Source organism: Oncorhynchus masou, chromosome 32 (assembly GCF_036934945.1).
Source record: "Oncorhynchus masou masou isolate Uvic2021 chromosome 32, UVic_Omas_1.1, whole genome shotgun sequence".
Taxonomy (NCBI): Eukaryota; Metazoa; Chordata; class Actinopteri; order Salmoniformes; family Salmonidae; genus Oncorhynchus; species Oncorhynchus masou.
The window spans coordinates 32,082,608-32,099,190 of NC_088243.1; the positions used below are offsets into that span (position 1 = coordinate 32,082,608).

General features: G+C 40.8%; 2 protein-coding genes across 2 annotated transcripts; one reads left to right on the forward strand and one right to left on the reverse strand.

Moving 5' to 3' along the window:
- Window positions 1-330: 330 nt before the first annotated feature.
- LOC135525944 (uncharacterized protein C14orf28 homolog) lies at window positions 331-6,373 on the forward strand. The gene is made up of 6 exons (XM_064953918.1): window positions 331-529; window positions 1,207-1,731; window positions 3,874-3,963; window positions 4,055-4,189; window positions 4,421-4,615; window positions 4,715-6,373. The coding sequence occupies exons 1-5, from the start codon at window positions 444-446 to the stop codon at window positions 4,602-4,604; spliced, it is 1,020 nt and encodes a 339-aa protein (XP_064809990.1). The 5' UTR covers window positions 331-443; the 3' UTR covers window positions 4,605-4,615; window positions 4,715-6,373.
- A 64-nt stretch (window positions 6,374-6,437) lies between these two features.
- LOC135525943 (kelch-like protein 28) lies at window positions 6,438-16,021 on the reverse strand. The gene is made up of 6 exons (XM_064953917.1): window positions 15,947-16,021; window positions 14,246-14,506; window positions 13,492-14,129; window positions 12,898-13,341; window positions 10,994-11,202; window positions 6,438-10,458 (listed from the first exon to the last, which is right to left on the reverse strand). The coding sequence occupies exons 2-6, from the start codon at window positions 14,504-14,506 to the stop codon at window positions 10,295-10,297; spliced, it is 1,716 nt and encodes a 571-aa protein (XP_064809989.1). The 5' UTR covers window positions 15,947-16,021; the 3' UTR covers window positions 6,438-10,294.
- Between the last annotated feature and the right edge of the window lie 562 nt (window positions 16,022-16,583).

The following is a 16,583-nucleotide window of genomic DNA, read 5'->3' on the forward strand; positions in this document are numbered from 1 at the left end:
CTAAAGACAAAGATACTAGTGGGTGGAGTCATTTGTGTTGCTGTCAATGCGGTCAACCTACCAGAGAACAGTCTGAGTTGAGGGCAGGAACTGTTGGCCAATCACATGCGTCTTAAAATCATACTAAACCACTACCACAGAGAACGCAATAAAATGTACACCACTGCGCGCCTCCTCTTGAGGAGGAGGCAGATGTGTGGAAAATGTCATGAAAAGCAAAGATCTTTTAGACAGCAGGTGGCAGCATTGCACTTCTGAAAAAAGGGCTGAAGAGCGTATCAAAACAATGAATGTGGGCGTGGCTATATGGTGCAATGGGCGTAACTTGACATTGCTCAGGATGTTTTGAAGCTTTCTCGAGGGTTACAGCAAATACTAGTAGTGGTCATATAAAGATTTGTGGCTGTTGGCCTGAATTAAGACATGAAGAAATACAGAGAACGATGGAGAGCAAATTCTGCATTTTGACCGACACAGAAGACCTCAGAACCCTAATTTCAAGTACCGAAAATAATCAGCAAATTGAAAGGTAACGCGTTAGCTAGCTAAATTTCATTGGCGGGGCTAGCTTGCTAGGCTAGCAAACCAATAACTAAATATCTTGCCAAACAGTAGATTAACCGATAAACAGTATTCAATATTGCATCGACAACTAAACGCATCAACACTAGGTTTTAGAAGGTTGCACTTAGCTAGGTAGCTAACTATCTACCTAGCTATTTTCATATCTAGCTAGCGTTAATACTAGCTAGTTACAATGGAGGTACTTAATTAATGTAACTGGCTGTATTTATTCCTCGTGTTATTATTTTTCTATTTGTCTTTTTTATTCTCTGCACTGTAAGCATTTCACTGTTAGTCTACACCTTTTGTTTACGAAGCATGTAGCATAAGATTTTATGTAATTTACCTGGGGTTGCATTGCAAATGTGCATCAGACAGTTTGCTTGCTAACGTTTACAAGGTGATCCCTGGGCTCTGGCTTGAGGGATGTTTTGCAGTACACTCATTTGTACTTTAATGAATTAGGCATTTAGTAAATGATGAATACATTCCTTCATCAAGACCATACAGGAAAACCCTTATTAGTCATAAGGAAGCTTTAGGATCGAGGATAGAAGCTGAGCCTAGCTCTGTTTAAAATCAACTTCACTCACCCCTTAGCCTAGGAGAATGATAACTTATACCTTCATGTTGTCTCCTTAGGACAAAGACTTTGTTTGAGGAGATCCGTGCATCCATCAACAACAATGAAGAAGAGGACCGTTCCTTTTGGAGGCCTGTGCTCCCATGGGGGGGTGTCTACACCATCAGGGCGGGGAGGAGGGCCATCTCATGCACGCCTCTGTATGTTAAGATAAGCCTAAAGAACACCTGCACAATTGACGGGTTCCTCATGATCCTCTATATAATACTGAGAGACAACCATAGCTTTCCCCGAGAGGTGGGCATCTTTCTGGGCAGGCAGTTTGTAGAGCATTTCCTCTACCTGATGGACTCGTATGACTACACCACCGTTAAGATGCTGTGGATCTGGGACAGGATGTCCAAAAGGCAGTACCGCTCAGTGATCCACCATGCAGCGTTGGAGATCGACCTGTTTGGTAACGAACATGAGAACTTCACCAAGAACTTAGAGACAATGCTGTCCACTATGCAGGAGAGCCTATGCACCAACTGGAGCTGTCCTTCTCGCTTCCAGGAGTTCTTACAGAGAACCATCAACATCAAGTAAGCGAGGCAGAGGCTGTAAGTCTGATAGCTGGTCAGTGTGGGAGGATTTTATTTGTTCCGTATCTCCCAGAGTTTCTGATCAGAGAACAGTGATCCTCCATTAGTATATAAATGAATAGTTAGTTACTACAAATAAAGTATGAACTCAGTCCAGTTCACCTCACTGAACTAATTATGTCCAAATGGGAGGGCCTTCCCTGTTTCTATTGCTGGCTTTGCTAATTCTTCTGGACAGCTGGTCTACACCTCTGTCTTCAAGAAGCTTTTATTTCTCCCCCTTGACTCGCTGCTTGACTAAAATAAGGCCCAGCTGTCTATAATGCTCACAGCAGGGTTGTGCTCAATTCAGAATTTACTCCCATTCAACTCATGAGTTGAAATTAAATTGGCCACACCCCACATGTTGAGTTTGAGTGGCAGGAAGTAGAATTTTTAATTCTGTGCAATTCAAAGAAATTCCACACAGTCATAGAACATAAGAGTTTAATTTAATCTGGCAGGTGGGTTGTTCCACTTCAAAAAGCACATAAAAGATTTTGACACCTACCATCTCCGATTGTTCTGAAATTGTTTGTAGTTAGAAACGGATAAGATAAGCATTTCTGCAACATTTTGTTGATTGCACCCAAATTGGCCATTTCAATTTATAGGATTTATATAGTATTCAATAAATATAGTACCTAATGTTCGATTTGCACAAAAACCTCTTCTTAAACAATGGTTACAATGTGAGGAATCCAAGTAATTGGTCAAAGGCCAGTATACAGTATCCGTTCTCTGTTTGAAGAGTTGTATGAAGCTGCGACCTTGGAGTGTTCTTTCATACCATGTAATATATTCTTTGTGATTTTAATTATTTTTTTTAAATCAATTGTTTCATCAATATTTTATATGAATGTATATAACGACATGCTTGATGTTTTATATACAAGATGTATATTTGTATAGACTACACATAATATACATATAGGGTAGCCTAGTGGTTAGAGCATTGGACTAGTAACCGAAAGGTTGCAAGTTCAAAACCCCCGAGCTGACAAGGTACAAATCTGTCGTTCTGCCCCTGAACAGGCAGTTAACCCACTGTTCCTAGGCCGTCATTGAAAATAAGAATTTGTTCTTAACTGACTTGCCTAGTTAAATAAAGGTAAAATAAAATAAAAAATAAATAAATACTCTGAGTGTACAAAACATTAGAAACACCTGTTCTTTCCATTAGACTGACCAGGTGAAAGCTATGAACCCTTATTGATGTCACTTGTTGTATCCACTTCAATGAAGGGAGGAGACAGGTTAAAGGTATTCTTTGGGATTTTGGCAGATGCCTTTAGGCTAGTAGATACCCATAGACTTCCAGTCATTGTGCTAATGCTAGTTAGCATTGGCTCGCAAAACTACCTCTAACTTCCTTCATACTGGACACAGAGACACAAAAATGGTATCCACGAGTTCGTCTGACTCTAGGGAATTAAATAAAGGACATCTGCCAAAATTCCAAATGGTTTTTCACTCAACAGTTTCCCGTGTGTATAAAGAATGGTCCACCACCTAAAGGACATCCAGCCAACTTGACACAACTGTGGGAGGCATTGGGGTCAATATGGGCCAGCATCCCTGTGGAACGCTTTCAACACCTTTGTGGAGTCCATGCCCCAACAAATGAATTCTGTTCTGGCGGCAAAAGGGTGTACAACTCAATATTAGGAAGGTGTTCCTAATGTTTTAGACACTCAGTGTTGAATAGGAGAGGCATTTGAATTTCACGAAATTCAATTATATTGCAATTCTTTATACTGTTTACTACTTGAATTGGAAAGAATTGAGCATAACCCTGGCTCATAGTAGAACATAATGAAGAGAGCAGTTGGTTTCTAAACAGCTCTGGTTCAATCTCTGCCAGAGCCTTATAAAGGTTAGTTTACCCACGGTTGGCTGTATTTAGACAGTGGACTATACCTGTTACCAAATCCCAACTATTTCAGTTGTTTTCATAGGTGCTTTTCTTTCTGGTGGAGATTAAAATGATTAATTTGGTTTGTGTAAATGCATCTATATAGCCTGATACTGGTGATGGTTAGAGTTAACCCTAACTACATGGTGTTCAGAGTTCAACTTCTTAACCTTGTTCGTCTTTCCCAGTCCTCCTCATGAGTTGCCCCATAGAGATCCCATTCAGTCAGCGGTGGAGGAGTTCTTCTGTCCCAAAATCATTCTCTGCAAAGAACTGGGGTGAGACATAACGTGAATGTTGAACCATCATATCCTATAATCTCTCCTGGTCTTTTCTATGATGCTGACTGATTTCCTGTCTGTTCTGCAGGTGTAATGGGTTGAGGGAGTTCTCTCAGAGGGTCTTCTGCCATGGCCCACCTCCTTTTGTCATTCTCAACATGCAGCTATGGAAGTCAGAGGAGCTGTCCTATGTTCCTTACCATCTGCCTCTGTCCCAACACAGGTAAGGAAATTGTGTAGAGCAGGAGGACTCCGATCCCAGCCTCATTGTCTGATGCTGTTCATTTTCTCCCTGGTTGTTCATTTAATGTCAATATCGCCCGTCTGTTTTTTTTTTTGTTTTGTTGAACAGTAACCTCCTTGCCTGTACTTTGCTATTTTCATTAAGCTTTTTCTGGTAACCGAGGCTGGTTTTTAACAACTAAAAAATACAACTGTCTCTGCTTTTCAATAGGTACTCACTGGAAGGCGCCACACTCTTCAACAAGGAAGAGCATCACTACTCTGCAGCCTTCCAGATAGACGGCTACTGGATGCACTATGACGGGCTGAGGAGCGACAATCTGATCCTGTTAAACAAGCCCCCTGAACTCCTGCTGCTCTCTTCCCTTGTCTACATCCGCGCCTCAGACAAATGAGGTGCACAAAGGTAACCAAACAGGGATGGGGTCAGATCCATTTTTTCCATTACTTACTTGAATTAAAATTCTCCTGAATAGAATTGAATTAACCCCAACTTTGTCACCAGGGTCCCGACGGGACACAGAAGGAAGGAGGGAGACACTCAACAGCACTAATAGAAAGGAATCTTTAGAAAATTGCTCACCCTACACTTACACCTTCCTGTCTTTTTGTTTCCCTTAATTCACAGAAAAATAACCCTTTACCTTACATTTGGTTAATCATGGTTTTGTCTTCCATTCATCAGTGAGAACATACCATAACTTTTTTTTTTAGCACCAAATCATATTTTAATGACATTTCAACAACTTCCTTGTTCTGTTTTATACTTTTAAGATTATTTTTGAAATGATGTGCTCTATTTTGCCTTACTGTTGCCTCTGAAACTCTGTGTGCAAAGTGCGTCTTCTCTTTGGGCATGCTTGGAATCCAAGAATTTATGTATGAACTATAGTAGTTCTGGGCAGGTATGCATATTGAAGAATGAACTCAAACTTATAGTTTTACTGCGTAAATGTTTGTTGAAAAGTTTGCTTGCAGTGTGTTCTCTTGGGTGGGATGGCATTCAGAGAAGCAAATTCAGCTAATTCAACTTTGATGTAGACTTGTCAACAGGGTATATAAGCTAGACCAGCAAAGCTTCTGTGAGAGTTGGTACAATACTATAATCTATTTGTGCATACCAGCCCTGACTTCAGATTAAACTGGTGCTTTTTTCAAATACTATTTCCACTGTAGTTTGAAAACATTAGAAACTGTTTAAGTATTGCTTTGTATTTTGTGGAAATTCAATCATTATCCTTGATTTACTTGCTTGTTTTTAAATTGTTCATTAAGCTTTTTTATTTTACCAGTTAAGTTGACTGAGAACACGTTCTCATTTACAGCAATGACCTGGGGAATAGTTTCAGGGGAGAGGGGGATGAATGAGCCAATTGTAAACTGGGGATTATTAGGTGACTGATGGTTTGAAGGCCAGATTGGGAATTTTAGCCAGGACACCAGGGTTAACATCCCTACTCTTACAATAAGTGCCATGGGATCTTTAATGACCTTAGTCAAGACACCCATTTAATGTCCCACCTGAAAGAGGGCACCCTACACAGGGCAGTGTCCCCAATCACTGCCCTGGGGCATTGGGATATTCTTTAGACCAGAGGAAAGAGTGCCTCCTATTGGCCCTCCAACACCACTTCCAGCAGCATCTGGTCTTCCATCCAGGGACCGACCAGGTCCAACCCTGCTTAGCTTCAGAAGCAAGCCAGCAGTGGTGGTATGCTGCTGACTACTTGATGTCAGTGATTGTTAGAATACATGCTCCAATAATTGTATAACATCAGTTCTATCTTAATGTCAGTAATTACTTACAAGTACCCCAGCACAATGACATTTACAGAAGTGCTTCTTGAGTGCTCGCTTGTTTGCCTTTCATAGTAGCATATGATATCCTGCACAATTCAATAAGGTAAATTACTACATCCCAATCTAAAGATGTCAAACCTGTAGTAAATATTAGTATACAAATGTGATTTTGTAATGCATTTGATAATTTAGAAATTAACAGTACATTGAACCATCACATTGTGCCTCTTGCCAATTTATCAGTGTACAATTTCATTCTTGACAGAAATACATAATGAAACTCTTAGAGCAAAAATACTTGTATCTATGCTTTCATTGTTAACTTTTTTTTTTTTTTTTTTTTACCAATACAATTTTTTTTATATGCGAACGTGTCTGTTTTCGTTGCTTGTTTGCACCATAACTAAGAAACGAGCCAAAGAACAGCGTACCTTTAAGGCAGGCATTTATTCATTTTAACTCGGTACGACGGCACACACAAACTGGCTAAAATGTATGTTCAATCAAAGCATGATAACATTTTGGAAACAAAAATACTGCTTCTACATCAAGGTTCTTGTAGTTCCAGTAATGATCCACAGGATATAGAATTCAACATTTTCACCTTAAGCCAGTTCAGACACTCATGGGAAATGTAAAAGAAGCAGAGATAATTTGGCTAACATTGACATCAGTTTCAAATGACTTCCTCCAGACTTGATTTTAGTATTCCCTCTGCATTCATATGTAAAACAAGCACTTTGGTGAGTGGTGGCAAAACAAGACGTGGTTAGGGCATGATAAAGTACACTTATTTTTCTTTTAAGAAATTCACATTTAGCTATACATCCCTTCATTTTGCAGTTTCACGTTTTCAGATTCCACGTATGGTCAAAAAATGTCCCTCCACAGCACAGTAAAGACTAAGTCTGTATACATTCATCCCTAAAATGTATGTTGTCTTCAATATCCCCAAGGATAACATCTTTCAAAATGTAGTAGTAGTATCAAATGCTTGACAATGGATGGCAGCTGCAGACAATCATGCCTGCGTGATTTTCACTCTGTTCTGGCTCATCCTCCCAAGATGTTGTGAATGAACAAATGCCTAATTTGCCTAACATCAAGAATTGAAACAGAAAAGCCCAATTGCAAGAAAATGTAAAAGGGAAAAGACTATTCAATGAAAATGGTTAATGTAATACAGTATTAGTTCATTTTATACTATGTGCACTAAGTTATCTTAGGATGTTCCAAGGATGTCATATTTCACCTATTGCAATATGTTGGATTTGCGTTGATTATTCATACGAAGGACATTGAAGAAAATGAAAACCAATTCATGGTTATGTGAATAGGAGCTGTACATTCATGCAGGTTGAAATGGCATATTTACTTCCATCCCATGACAGCGTAAACTTTTTTTGCAATCGTAGATTAATTTAGATGTTTCCACTGAAATGTTAAAGCCCACCATTCCAAGATGGGGAAAAAACAGCAGCAGGTCGAACCATGAAACAACTTGTTTTAGTAATAAATTCACTTTTAAAGGCAATTTAACCACCTAAGATTCAACCATCAGCATTTAAAGAAGAGAAGTCAAGTGAAGAACTTGCATGCTTGTTCAGACAAGCTCTCATACTGCTGAGATGCTGACAATGGTCTCTTATTGCTAGAGCAAGAATAAACAGTCTTAAGATGTTTGTTTGTGGTGGGGCTTCCCTTGATCTTAATTTATTACGTCTAAGGTAACATTTAGAGGGTAAGAGCTAAAGAGTATAGGTAATCACAATTGACAAGTGTGTAAATGGAACACAACACTGCAGCACTAACTGCAAGGCTGCTCTCTGGTGAGAGACTAGATCAAATGGCTTAGAGCAAGACCCATACAGTCAGTCTTGTGCCAATCTTACATTACATGCAAACTGGAATTTTTACTGGAATACAATCCATTTGATTGTCTGCAAAGATTCCTCAGTACATGTGAATCGACTTGCACAACATTGTTAATGGCTCTTCAAAGATGAGAGCAAACAATGCAAAGTGGGATGGGGAAAACAGAGACAAACGGTTTGAACGGTGGTGGTCTTTCAGACAATATAAAACGTGTGATAACGTCACAGCAATATGATACGCCTTGACTTTTGAGGCTAAATTCAAAGCAAAAATAATTGTATCCACAAATGTATTGCATTGTTTAAATTCCATGAACCTAAATTGAGACCTATGTACAAATTGAAATTGCACTACTCATCAATAAGTCCGGTAAGTGCAATGCAGAGCTCCCTTTAAGTTTTCGTCATGTGCAAACATCTATAAAATGTACAATACAAGGAAACTGCTCTTACACTCTGGACCAACACCAGGGACTGAGTTTCTTGAACTATAGTCTCATGTTACCTGTCCTTCAGTGTGGCCCCAAGGCTACAACACCCAGACTCGGCCTGCAGCCATTAACCCAGGCGAGCGCTTTGAGCTCAGTCATGTCGCCATGCCCTTGTCTGTCTGCCATGTCTCTCTCTGAGGTCCAAATAGTTTGTGACTGACAATTTTGCTTGACATAGAACACAGCCCTTACTGCTCCATATCCACCCCATCCATATGACAGAATGGCAGAATGTCACACGTACTATGCATTAGCAGTGAAAATAACCCTTTTGATTCTGGCACACAGGAGAAAGTTACACCAGACTTGTGAAAGCAGGTCATCTTTTGGCACTTCACAAGGCTGTGTATATGCACTCTTGCCTGAGCTCCTCAGGAAGACCTTGGCCACATGTGGCTTCTCACACATTCTTCATCAGAGCAAGCAGAGAGCGGGGGTATAGGGGTCATTACATTTTAGGCATTTTGCAGACACTCTTATTCAGAACGACTTGTAGGAGCAATTAGGGTTAAGTGCCTTACTCAAGTGCACAGAGATTTTTCCCCTAGTCGGCTCAAGGATTCAAACCAGTGACCTTTCGGGTTACTGGCCCAACACTCTTAACCGCTAGGCTTCTTCCTAACCCATTAGAGACCAACAATCTCAGACTTTATTTGTGAGGAAATTGGCAGTGAGCCATACAGCCAGATCCACTACTTCATAATGCAGGGACAATGTTTCAGACAAACTATCGCTAAACGAATGACAGCAGTGGGGCTCAAGACGGAAAGCATCAGATTATAAAATGGATCCATAGATGGTACCTAATGAGTCCAATTTAAAAACGGGGCTCAAAGTAAAGACTGGAGGTTGTGGTATTCCCGTCACAAGCTTGCCTTCTAGCAAGACACTGCTTTATAGCATGGGGGCATTTTGATGCACAACCAACATCTACAACAACACAGAAGAACAAATAAAATAAATCTGATACATTGAGGCAACACAGACAACAGCTGAATCCTAATAGCACCAGTTAGTATTGTGTACAAACCCAGCAGTGAAAAGCTAGGACAGGATAACTTCAATACTTATGAAGAGGGATGAAGTGTGACCCTACCTCAGGAAGATGTAACAGAAGCCGTAAGATGGGGATTTATCAATTGCTCCGAGGATGAAACACAGGTGGCAAGTACTCTCAAGAGAATTCAGTGGGGTTTGTTAATCCTTCACAACCTCAACCCTTGAATCAAATACATGTATACACACACATACCATAACTAGTAACCCAGTGCAAAAAAACATTTACAGGCAATGCACTAGAGGATATATTAATATCTATACATTTCTATTAATTTAAACTATTTACAGAGAAAAAAAGGCAGCCCTTTAAGTGAATATAAATATTCAGATCTCTCTTTGTGAAGCACTGATTTAGATGCAGACATTTCAAACTGTGAGCCGATCACCTTGCCTGAGCTTTAGTCCTGCACACAGACACAGAAGAACAATCATGCGTCTACTCACAAGCATACAGACACTCTGCGCCACACACATACTTTAAAGATCTAGAAGAAAAAAAAAAATCTGGAACATGTTCTGCTCATAGCAGAAAAAAAAAAAAAAATGAACAAAATAAAAAGTCTACAATTAAAAAAAGTGACAGTTTTCACCCACGGTCCTGTGAAAAGTTGTCATTGTGGTCCAGCAGCAGTCATCTCTTCTCTGTGACAAGATCCATGGTGATCTGCTCCTCTCCTCCTCCCAGACCCTTTCACTCTGGCCATCTGTGGTTCCCTGGTGCCAGCCGGGCTCATTCATCCAGCAACAAGCTCTCTCTCTCTCTGGGATCCACAGCAGTGTGGAGGGCTCCTCAGCCTGTTGGCGATGAATGAGCCTTTTGTCTAAGTCTTCTTAAGGAGTCCTACCCAGGGGTGCCATGGGTCAAAGAGCAGTCATGCCAAAGTTACAGCGGCAGTACATCATGCCGCTTGAGTCCAGCCAGCTGTCTGTGATCGGGTCGTATCGCTGGACAGTGTTCAGGTAGGATGATCCCGAGTGACCCCCCACCACATAGAGATAGTTGTCCACGATCGCGGAGCCAACCCCTGGGAGATAAATATTATAAAATGGTTATTCCTAACCATGCAATATGAATGGTCAACTTCCCAGCATCAACATAAACCTCTCCCTCACCAACTTTAAACATCTATCTGAGCAGCTAACCGATCGCTGCAGCTGTACATAGTCCATCTGTAAATAGCCCACCCAATTTACCTACCTCATCCCCATACTGTTTTTATTTATTTACTTTTCTGCTCTTTTGCACACCAGTATCTCTACCTGCACATGACCATCTGATCATTTATCACTCCAGTGTTAATCTGCTAAATTGTAATTATTCACCTAACTCCCTCATGCCTTTTGTACACAATGTATATAGACTTCTTTTTTTCTCTACTGTGTTATTGACTTGTTTATTGTTTACTCCATGTGTAACTGTGTTATTGTCTGTTCACACTGCTATGCTTTATCTTGACCAGGTCGCAGTTGTAAATGAGAACTTGTTCTCAACTTGACTACCTGGTAAAATAAAAGGTGAAATATATTTTTTTTTTAAATAAAAGTAATTTCCCAACTCACCTGTGCGTGGTTCATTCATGGGCCGACAGGCTGTCCACTGGTTCTGGTGTGGGTCATACCTCTCAATGCTGGACAGATGAGATACCCCATTGTGTCCCCCAACCACAAATATGAACCCTAACATTACACCCACGGCAAAATTGATCCGTTTGTCTGCCATGGGGGCTACCATTTCCCAGGCATCCTTGCTGGGGTCGTACCGCTCCACACTGCACAGTAGAAAGACAGAGTTAATAAATTAAACACTGTCCTTCAAGTGGCACAGTTATAGTCATACTGTACATTGACAATATCACTGCTGTCTTTTTAAACAGGTTAGTTCAGCAGAAGGAATTATAGCCATCATAAAATGACTGACTCACTTTTTCCTGTATCAAAGCCAATACAATTCACTATTGCTATTTTTTGTTCTTAGACATTATATAGCTGTGCCATTGTCATCTCAAACCAATGCAGCCCCATTTAACGAGGCCATCTATTCCAGTCCTATATTTTTCTGGCAATATCAAAGCAATGAAAACCTCGACAACGTTGTCGGAAAACTGTATATTTGGGAATTACCTTGGAACAAATAAGTCCCCACAGCTTCCCTGTCCAAACACATTCTCCTGAGGGGTTTGGGGAGTCAAGGAAACTGTAACACATCCCTCTAGTCGACAACAGAGGTCTAACCAGCAAGCCAGCACTTATTCTATGAAAGCAACTACAGTGCCCGCTGTAATTATTGGGTCAATTCCTTCTTTTGGTTCTATACTTTAAAAGTTGGGATTTTAAATCAAACAATGACTACGAGGTTAAAGTGCATACTGTCAGCTTTCATTTGAGGGTATTTCCATCCATATCAGGTGAACCATTTAGAAATTACAGCAGTCCCCCTATATTAGGGGAGCAAAAGTATTGGGACACTTGTGTATTAAAGTAGTAAAAAGTTAAGTATTTGATCCCATATTCATAGCACACAATGACTACATCAAGCGTGTGACTCTACAAATTTGTTGGATGCATTTGCTGTTTTTTTTTGGTTGTGTTTCAGATTTCAAGCCCAATATAAATTAATGGTAAATAATATAGTGTGTCATTTTGGAGTCACTTTTATTGTAAATAAGAATAAAATATGGTAGTATGATATTTCTGCATCTAACTTTGTCACTCATCATTATTCAGGATTCATTCAGGATTATCTGTAGTCATGGTAGCATCCACATTCATATAGTAGTGTTTAGAAACAATAAAAGTGACTACAAAATGACAGTACATTATTTACCATTAATTTCTATTGGGCACAAAATAATCTGAAACAACCTAAATAAACAAATGCAGCATCACAGACTTGACGTAGTAATTGCGTGTTATAAATATAGGACCAAATACTAACCTTTTTAATACACAAGTGAATTTGTCCCAATACTTTTGCTCCCCTAAAATGGGAGGGGGGCTATCTACACAAAGTGCTGTAATTTCTAAAAGGTGAAAATCCCCACAAATAAAAAAGATGACAGTCTGCACTTCAACATCAGTCATTGCTTGATTTCAAATCCCATCTTTTAAAGTATACGGCCAAAAGAAGAAAAAAATGCTTCACTGTTCCAATAATTACAGAGGGCACTGTATAACCATCTCAGTAGAAGACAATAAATCCTGTTTTTACAGAATATGGGTTGCACTGCAGGCTAGTAACAGAGCAGGGGGCTGAAACTCTTTGAATGGATGGATCAAAGCATTCAAAGGTTGTGGGGTCGACCATAAATAACCTTTCTGATGTGAAAACGGTCAACGAACAAAAAGGTTGATGGCAGGTTTTGAAGTAGTCCTAGTATTTCAAAAGCCTATTGGAACCCTCATGAGCAAAGCCTGTGAAAATCCATAATACCACCGCAGATTGACTAGATGAAGTGAAAACGTACCTGTTCATATGGGCGGGGCCATAGCCACCAATGGCATAGACCATGCCATCCAGCACAGCCGTGGCAAAGCAGCTGCGTGACTTGGTCATAGGTGCCACAGGCTGCCACTCCTTCACCTTGGGGACATATTTTTCTACAGACTGTAGGTAGTACTGGCCATCATAGCCCCCCAGGGCATAGAGCTCCCCAGCCAAGACCACCACCCCCAGGGTGCTGCGACACTCTGCCATGCGCTCCACTGTGGACCACGTGTTGCTGTCAGGGTCCCAGCTCTCCACTGTGCTCTCATGTCTCCGGTAGCTAATGCCCTGTCGCATGTGTGTGGCGATACCACCCACCACATACACCTTCTGGTCCAACACTGCCACTCCAAACTCATAGCGGGGCACACTAAGAGGGGCAAGCCCAATCCATGAATCAGTTTGAGGGAAGTACATTTCCATGCTAGGAGAGAAAGAAATAAGTTACATTTGTTCAATTTCTTTCTAATTCACATGAAACAAATTAAGAATCTACATATTTAAAAAATATGGTGGGTGGGGGTTAGGGGTTGACAAACAGTTTTGAATGATTCTGTTTGGGGCTCAGCATTACCTCTCGAGGGTGGCAAAGAGTCCAGCCTTGCCTCCCACAGCAAGAAGAACTTTGGCAGCACAGCGTGGCCTTGTGGACAACACCGTCTGGTAGGAGAGCCGGTGCTCAGGCATGAAATGGTATTTGAGGGCCTCATTGAGGAGGTGCTTGCAGGCGTGGTCATCCCGGATAAGGTGGTTGGCCTCGTAGAGGCGGGTGAGGAACTTAACGCTGAGGAAAGGCAAACGGACGCAGTGCAGTAACTGAGCTAGGTGCTGTTGCCGCTCAGTCACATCGTACTTGATCCACGACTCCAGGGCATAGAACACAGTCTCTTCCGTTACCACCTTCAGACAGTCATTTGACACTATTTCATCCAATTCCGCCCGTGTCAGCTCAAAGAACTCCTCTGTCAGGCACACCTCTTCAAAATTCTGACAGATGAATTTAGTGGCAGCCAGGCAGAGATCATGGCAGCCATAGGTCTCAGCAAAGCGTGAGATGCCTATACAGTTCCCAGCATCTAGCTGACTCTCTAAGAAGGAGCAGCACTCCTTCAGCACCAGCTTGACCTGGAGCAGGTTAGCAGCTGGCAATAGGGACTCCACTCTTTCCTGTGAGATGAATACCGTGCCAGTGTAGGCATACTCAACGATTGCCTACAGGAGGAGAAATAAAAAACACAATCATGCTATTAAAGAGCCAGACAAAGTGTGCTTTTAGGAAACACAGTGAAATCTTTCAAATGATGACAGTGAGCTTAAATGACGATTACCTGTAGTGCAGCCTCGTCAATGCACTGGAACTCCACCTCGGAGGTCTCCTTCTCTGACAGGTTGCCCGTGAACATGGCCTTAAAGTAGGGGCTGATGCTCGCCAGCACCACTTTGTGGGCATGGATCTTGCATTCACCCACGCGCAGCACAATGTCACACAGCTCATGGTCCTGCCGCAACAGCTGGAGGCCTTGCAACAGCTGCTCAGAGTGGGGCCGCGTCAGACTGGCAAGCATATAGGACTGGGCCTGCTGGTCCATCTTTGAAAAAAACACAACATTACCATGCTGTCAAATGTAAGGGACACGTACAGTTTAAAAAGACATTGTTGCAGCATAATCTCCACGTAAAGTTGCAGGACAGCCTGATAACAGCATCAATTTCATGAAACCAAAAATATAGAACTATAGACAAGTGGAGGAGGAAACTCAAGACAACAATTCCCTCTCCAGGTCAAATCTAAGGGAAGGACTGAATTGACTTGCAGTATCTAGCAAGGTAAACACGTGAGCCACCTAAGTCATGCCAATATGATTTATGCTATAGTTAAGTACAACATACAATATGCAGTGCACAGCATACAATATATCGGAGTGTGTGTCTACAAGTTTCATTGTATCATATCAGGGATGCGAATTAGCTCAATCTGATGAGTAGGGAATTACATTTTTTTTAAATGACCTGATGAAAGATGACACTGCAACTGAACATCTAAGCAGCCTTTTATTTATTTTTACACAACGGTGAAAAATATGTATATCAACAAGAATTCAGTTTGCTTTGATAATCCTTTAGTAAAGACGTGTTCTTTTGAATGCGTACAGTTTAGCTCCCTTAAAGCGCAAGAGTTGAGCAAGTTTCATCTAGCTAGCTAGTTATCTGGCCAACTAGCGAATAATAACCCCAGAGTTCTTAACCCTGTCAAACATTGCCATCTAGCTACGGTAGTATATTTGGCTATGCTAGTAGCTTTGCATCTTCAAAGCATATTTCGACAAAGCTTGAGCGACGCCTCAAAACCGCAAGGCTCCGTTAGCTAGCTGTCAAATGTTGTCAGCAAACCAGCTAGTCTACCATTGCTTAGCTATAACTAAACTGAGCGAGCAAGCTTGCTAACAGTTTAGCACAACAACAGCATCTAGTTGCCAAATATCGGTGCTCCAATCCTTTCAAAACTTGTCGAGGACCTGTAATGAATACCAATGTAAAATATTAACATTACATTTCTCAAGGGTAACGTCATCTGTTTAGCGACTAGCAAAGGTGTATAATGAACCCTACTAGTTTAGTTAGCTAATCTGGATAGTATCAATAGCTGCCTTCGCGACGTCGGCCCATTTAGCAAAAATAGCAACAGCCTTGCAAGCCACAAAATTACTGTTCTGATTTTTCAGACTAGCTGATGAATATTGCTTGCATTTTATAATATAGCTAGTAATAATGCGTAGCCTGCAATAACCAGGCTATCGGATGTACGAGGGGTTTGAGGCATCGTGTGAGATATTAATTTAGCTAGCAACAAGGGTGTTATTTCCAATGCATTACCACGAAGCCAGTACACTGTTGCTGCTAAAATAAAAACAGTACTAATCAAGCTTAACATTGATCTCCAGCTTGTTGAGTGCTATCTATTGTAACGTGTGATAGCTACTAGCTAAATATCTTCAGAAAATGTTCAACACTATGCAAGCTAGACAAACCTGTGTTGAGCGTCAGATGAGCCGACAAGATCTGTTTTATTGCAGCAGCGGAGTATAATCCAGAAACCGCAGGAACCCCAGCGTCTGTCAGGAAAAACAAAAACCAAACACTTTATGCTGCGTAACTTTTAGGAGCAAGCAGGGTACTTCTAAAGGAATGGTATATTTGTAGCTATTTTGCACACATTGCCATTGATAATCTTTTTTTATACACAACCATAGTACATCATACAAGTTAGAACGGAAAGAAGGCAACAACCAACTAGGAGTCATGAAAATAAAATACAAATATCAACATAAAAAAATCCCCATTTTAATTTGGTATGATGAAATAGTGTAATACTTTGTCAATTCGCTAAATTGACAAATGTACAGTAGCTTTATGGTAGAAGTTGCACTCCCTCTGTTTCCCAGCAGAGGTGCCCAGCAAATCAATATATGAGGCTCTGCTGGTATCAACATAGTCATTAGAAGGGCTACAATATCACAATTAGTCATTTATAAACTTATTTGAACAAGAACAGTTATGATATACAGTGCCATCGGAAAGTATTCAGACCCCTTGACATTTTCCATATATATATATATTATATATATATATATATATATATTTCCTTAACCAGGCAAGTCAGTTAAA

Coding starts and splice junctions, on each gene's coding strand:
- LOC135525944 (XM_064953918.1), top strand. CDS start 444: ATGGAGAGCAAATTCTGCATTTTGACCGACACAGAAGACCTCAGAACC. Junction 1,732..3,873: donor CAGAGAACCATCAACATCAA/GTAAGCGAGGCA, acceptor CGTCTTTCCCAG/TCCTCCTCATGAGTTGCCCC. Junction 4,190..4,420: donor CTGCCTCTGTCCCAACACAG/GTAAGGAAATTG, acceptor GCTTTTCAATAG/GTACTCACTGGAAGGCGCCA.
- LOC135525943 (XM_064953917.1), bottom strand. CDS start 14,506: ATGGACCAGCAGGCCCAGTCCTATATGCTTGCCAGTCTGACGCGGCCC. Junction 11,203..12,897: donor GGCCCCGCCCATATGAACAG/GTACGTTTTCAC, acceptor TCTACTGTGCAG/TGTGGAGCGGTACGACCCCA. Junction 10,459..10,993: donor CATGAATGAACCACGCACAG/GTGAGTTGGGAA, acceptor TTTATCTCCCAG/GGGTTGGCTCCGCGATCGTG.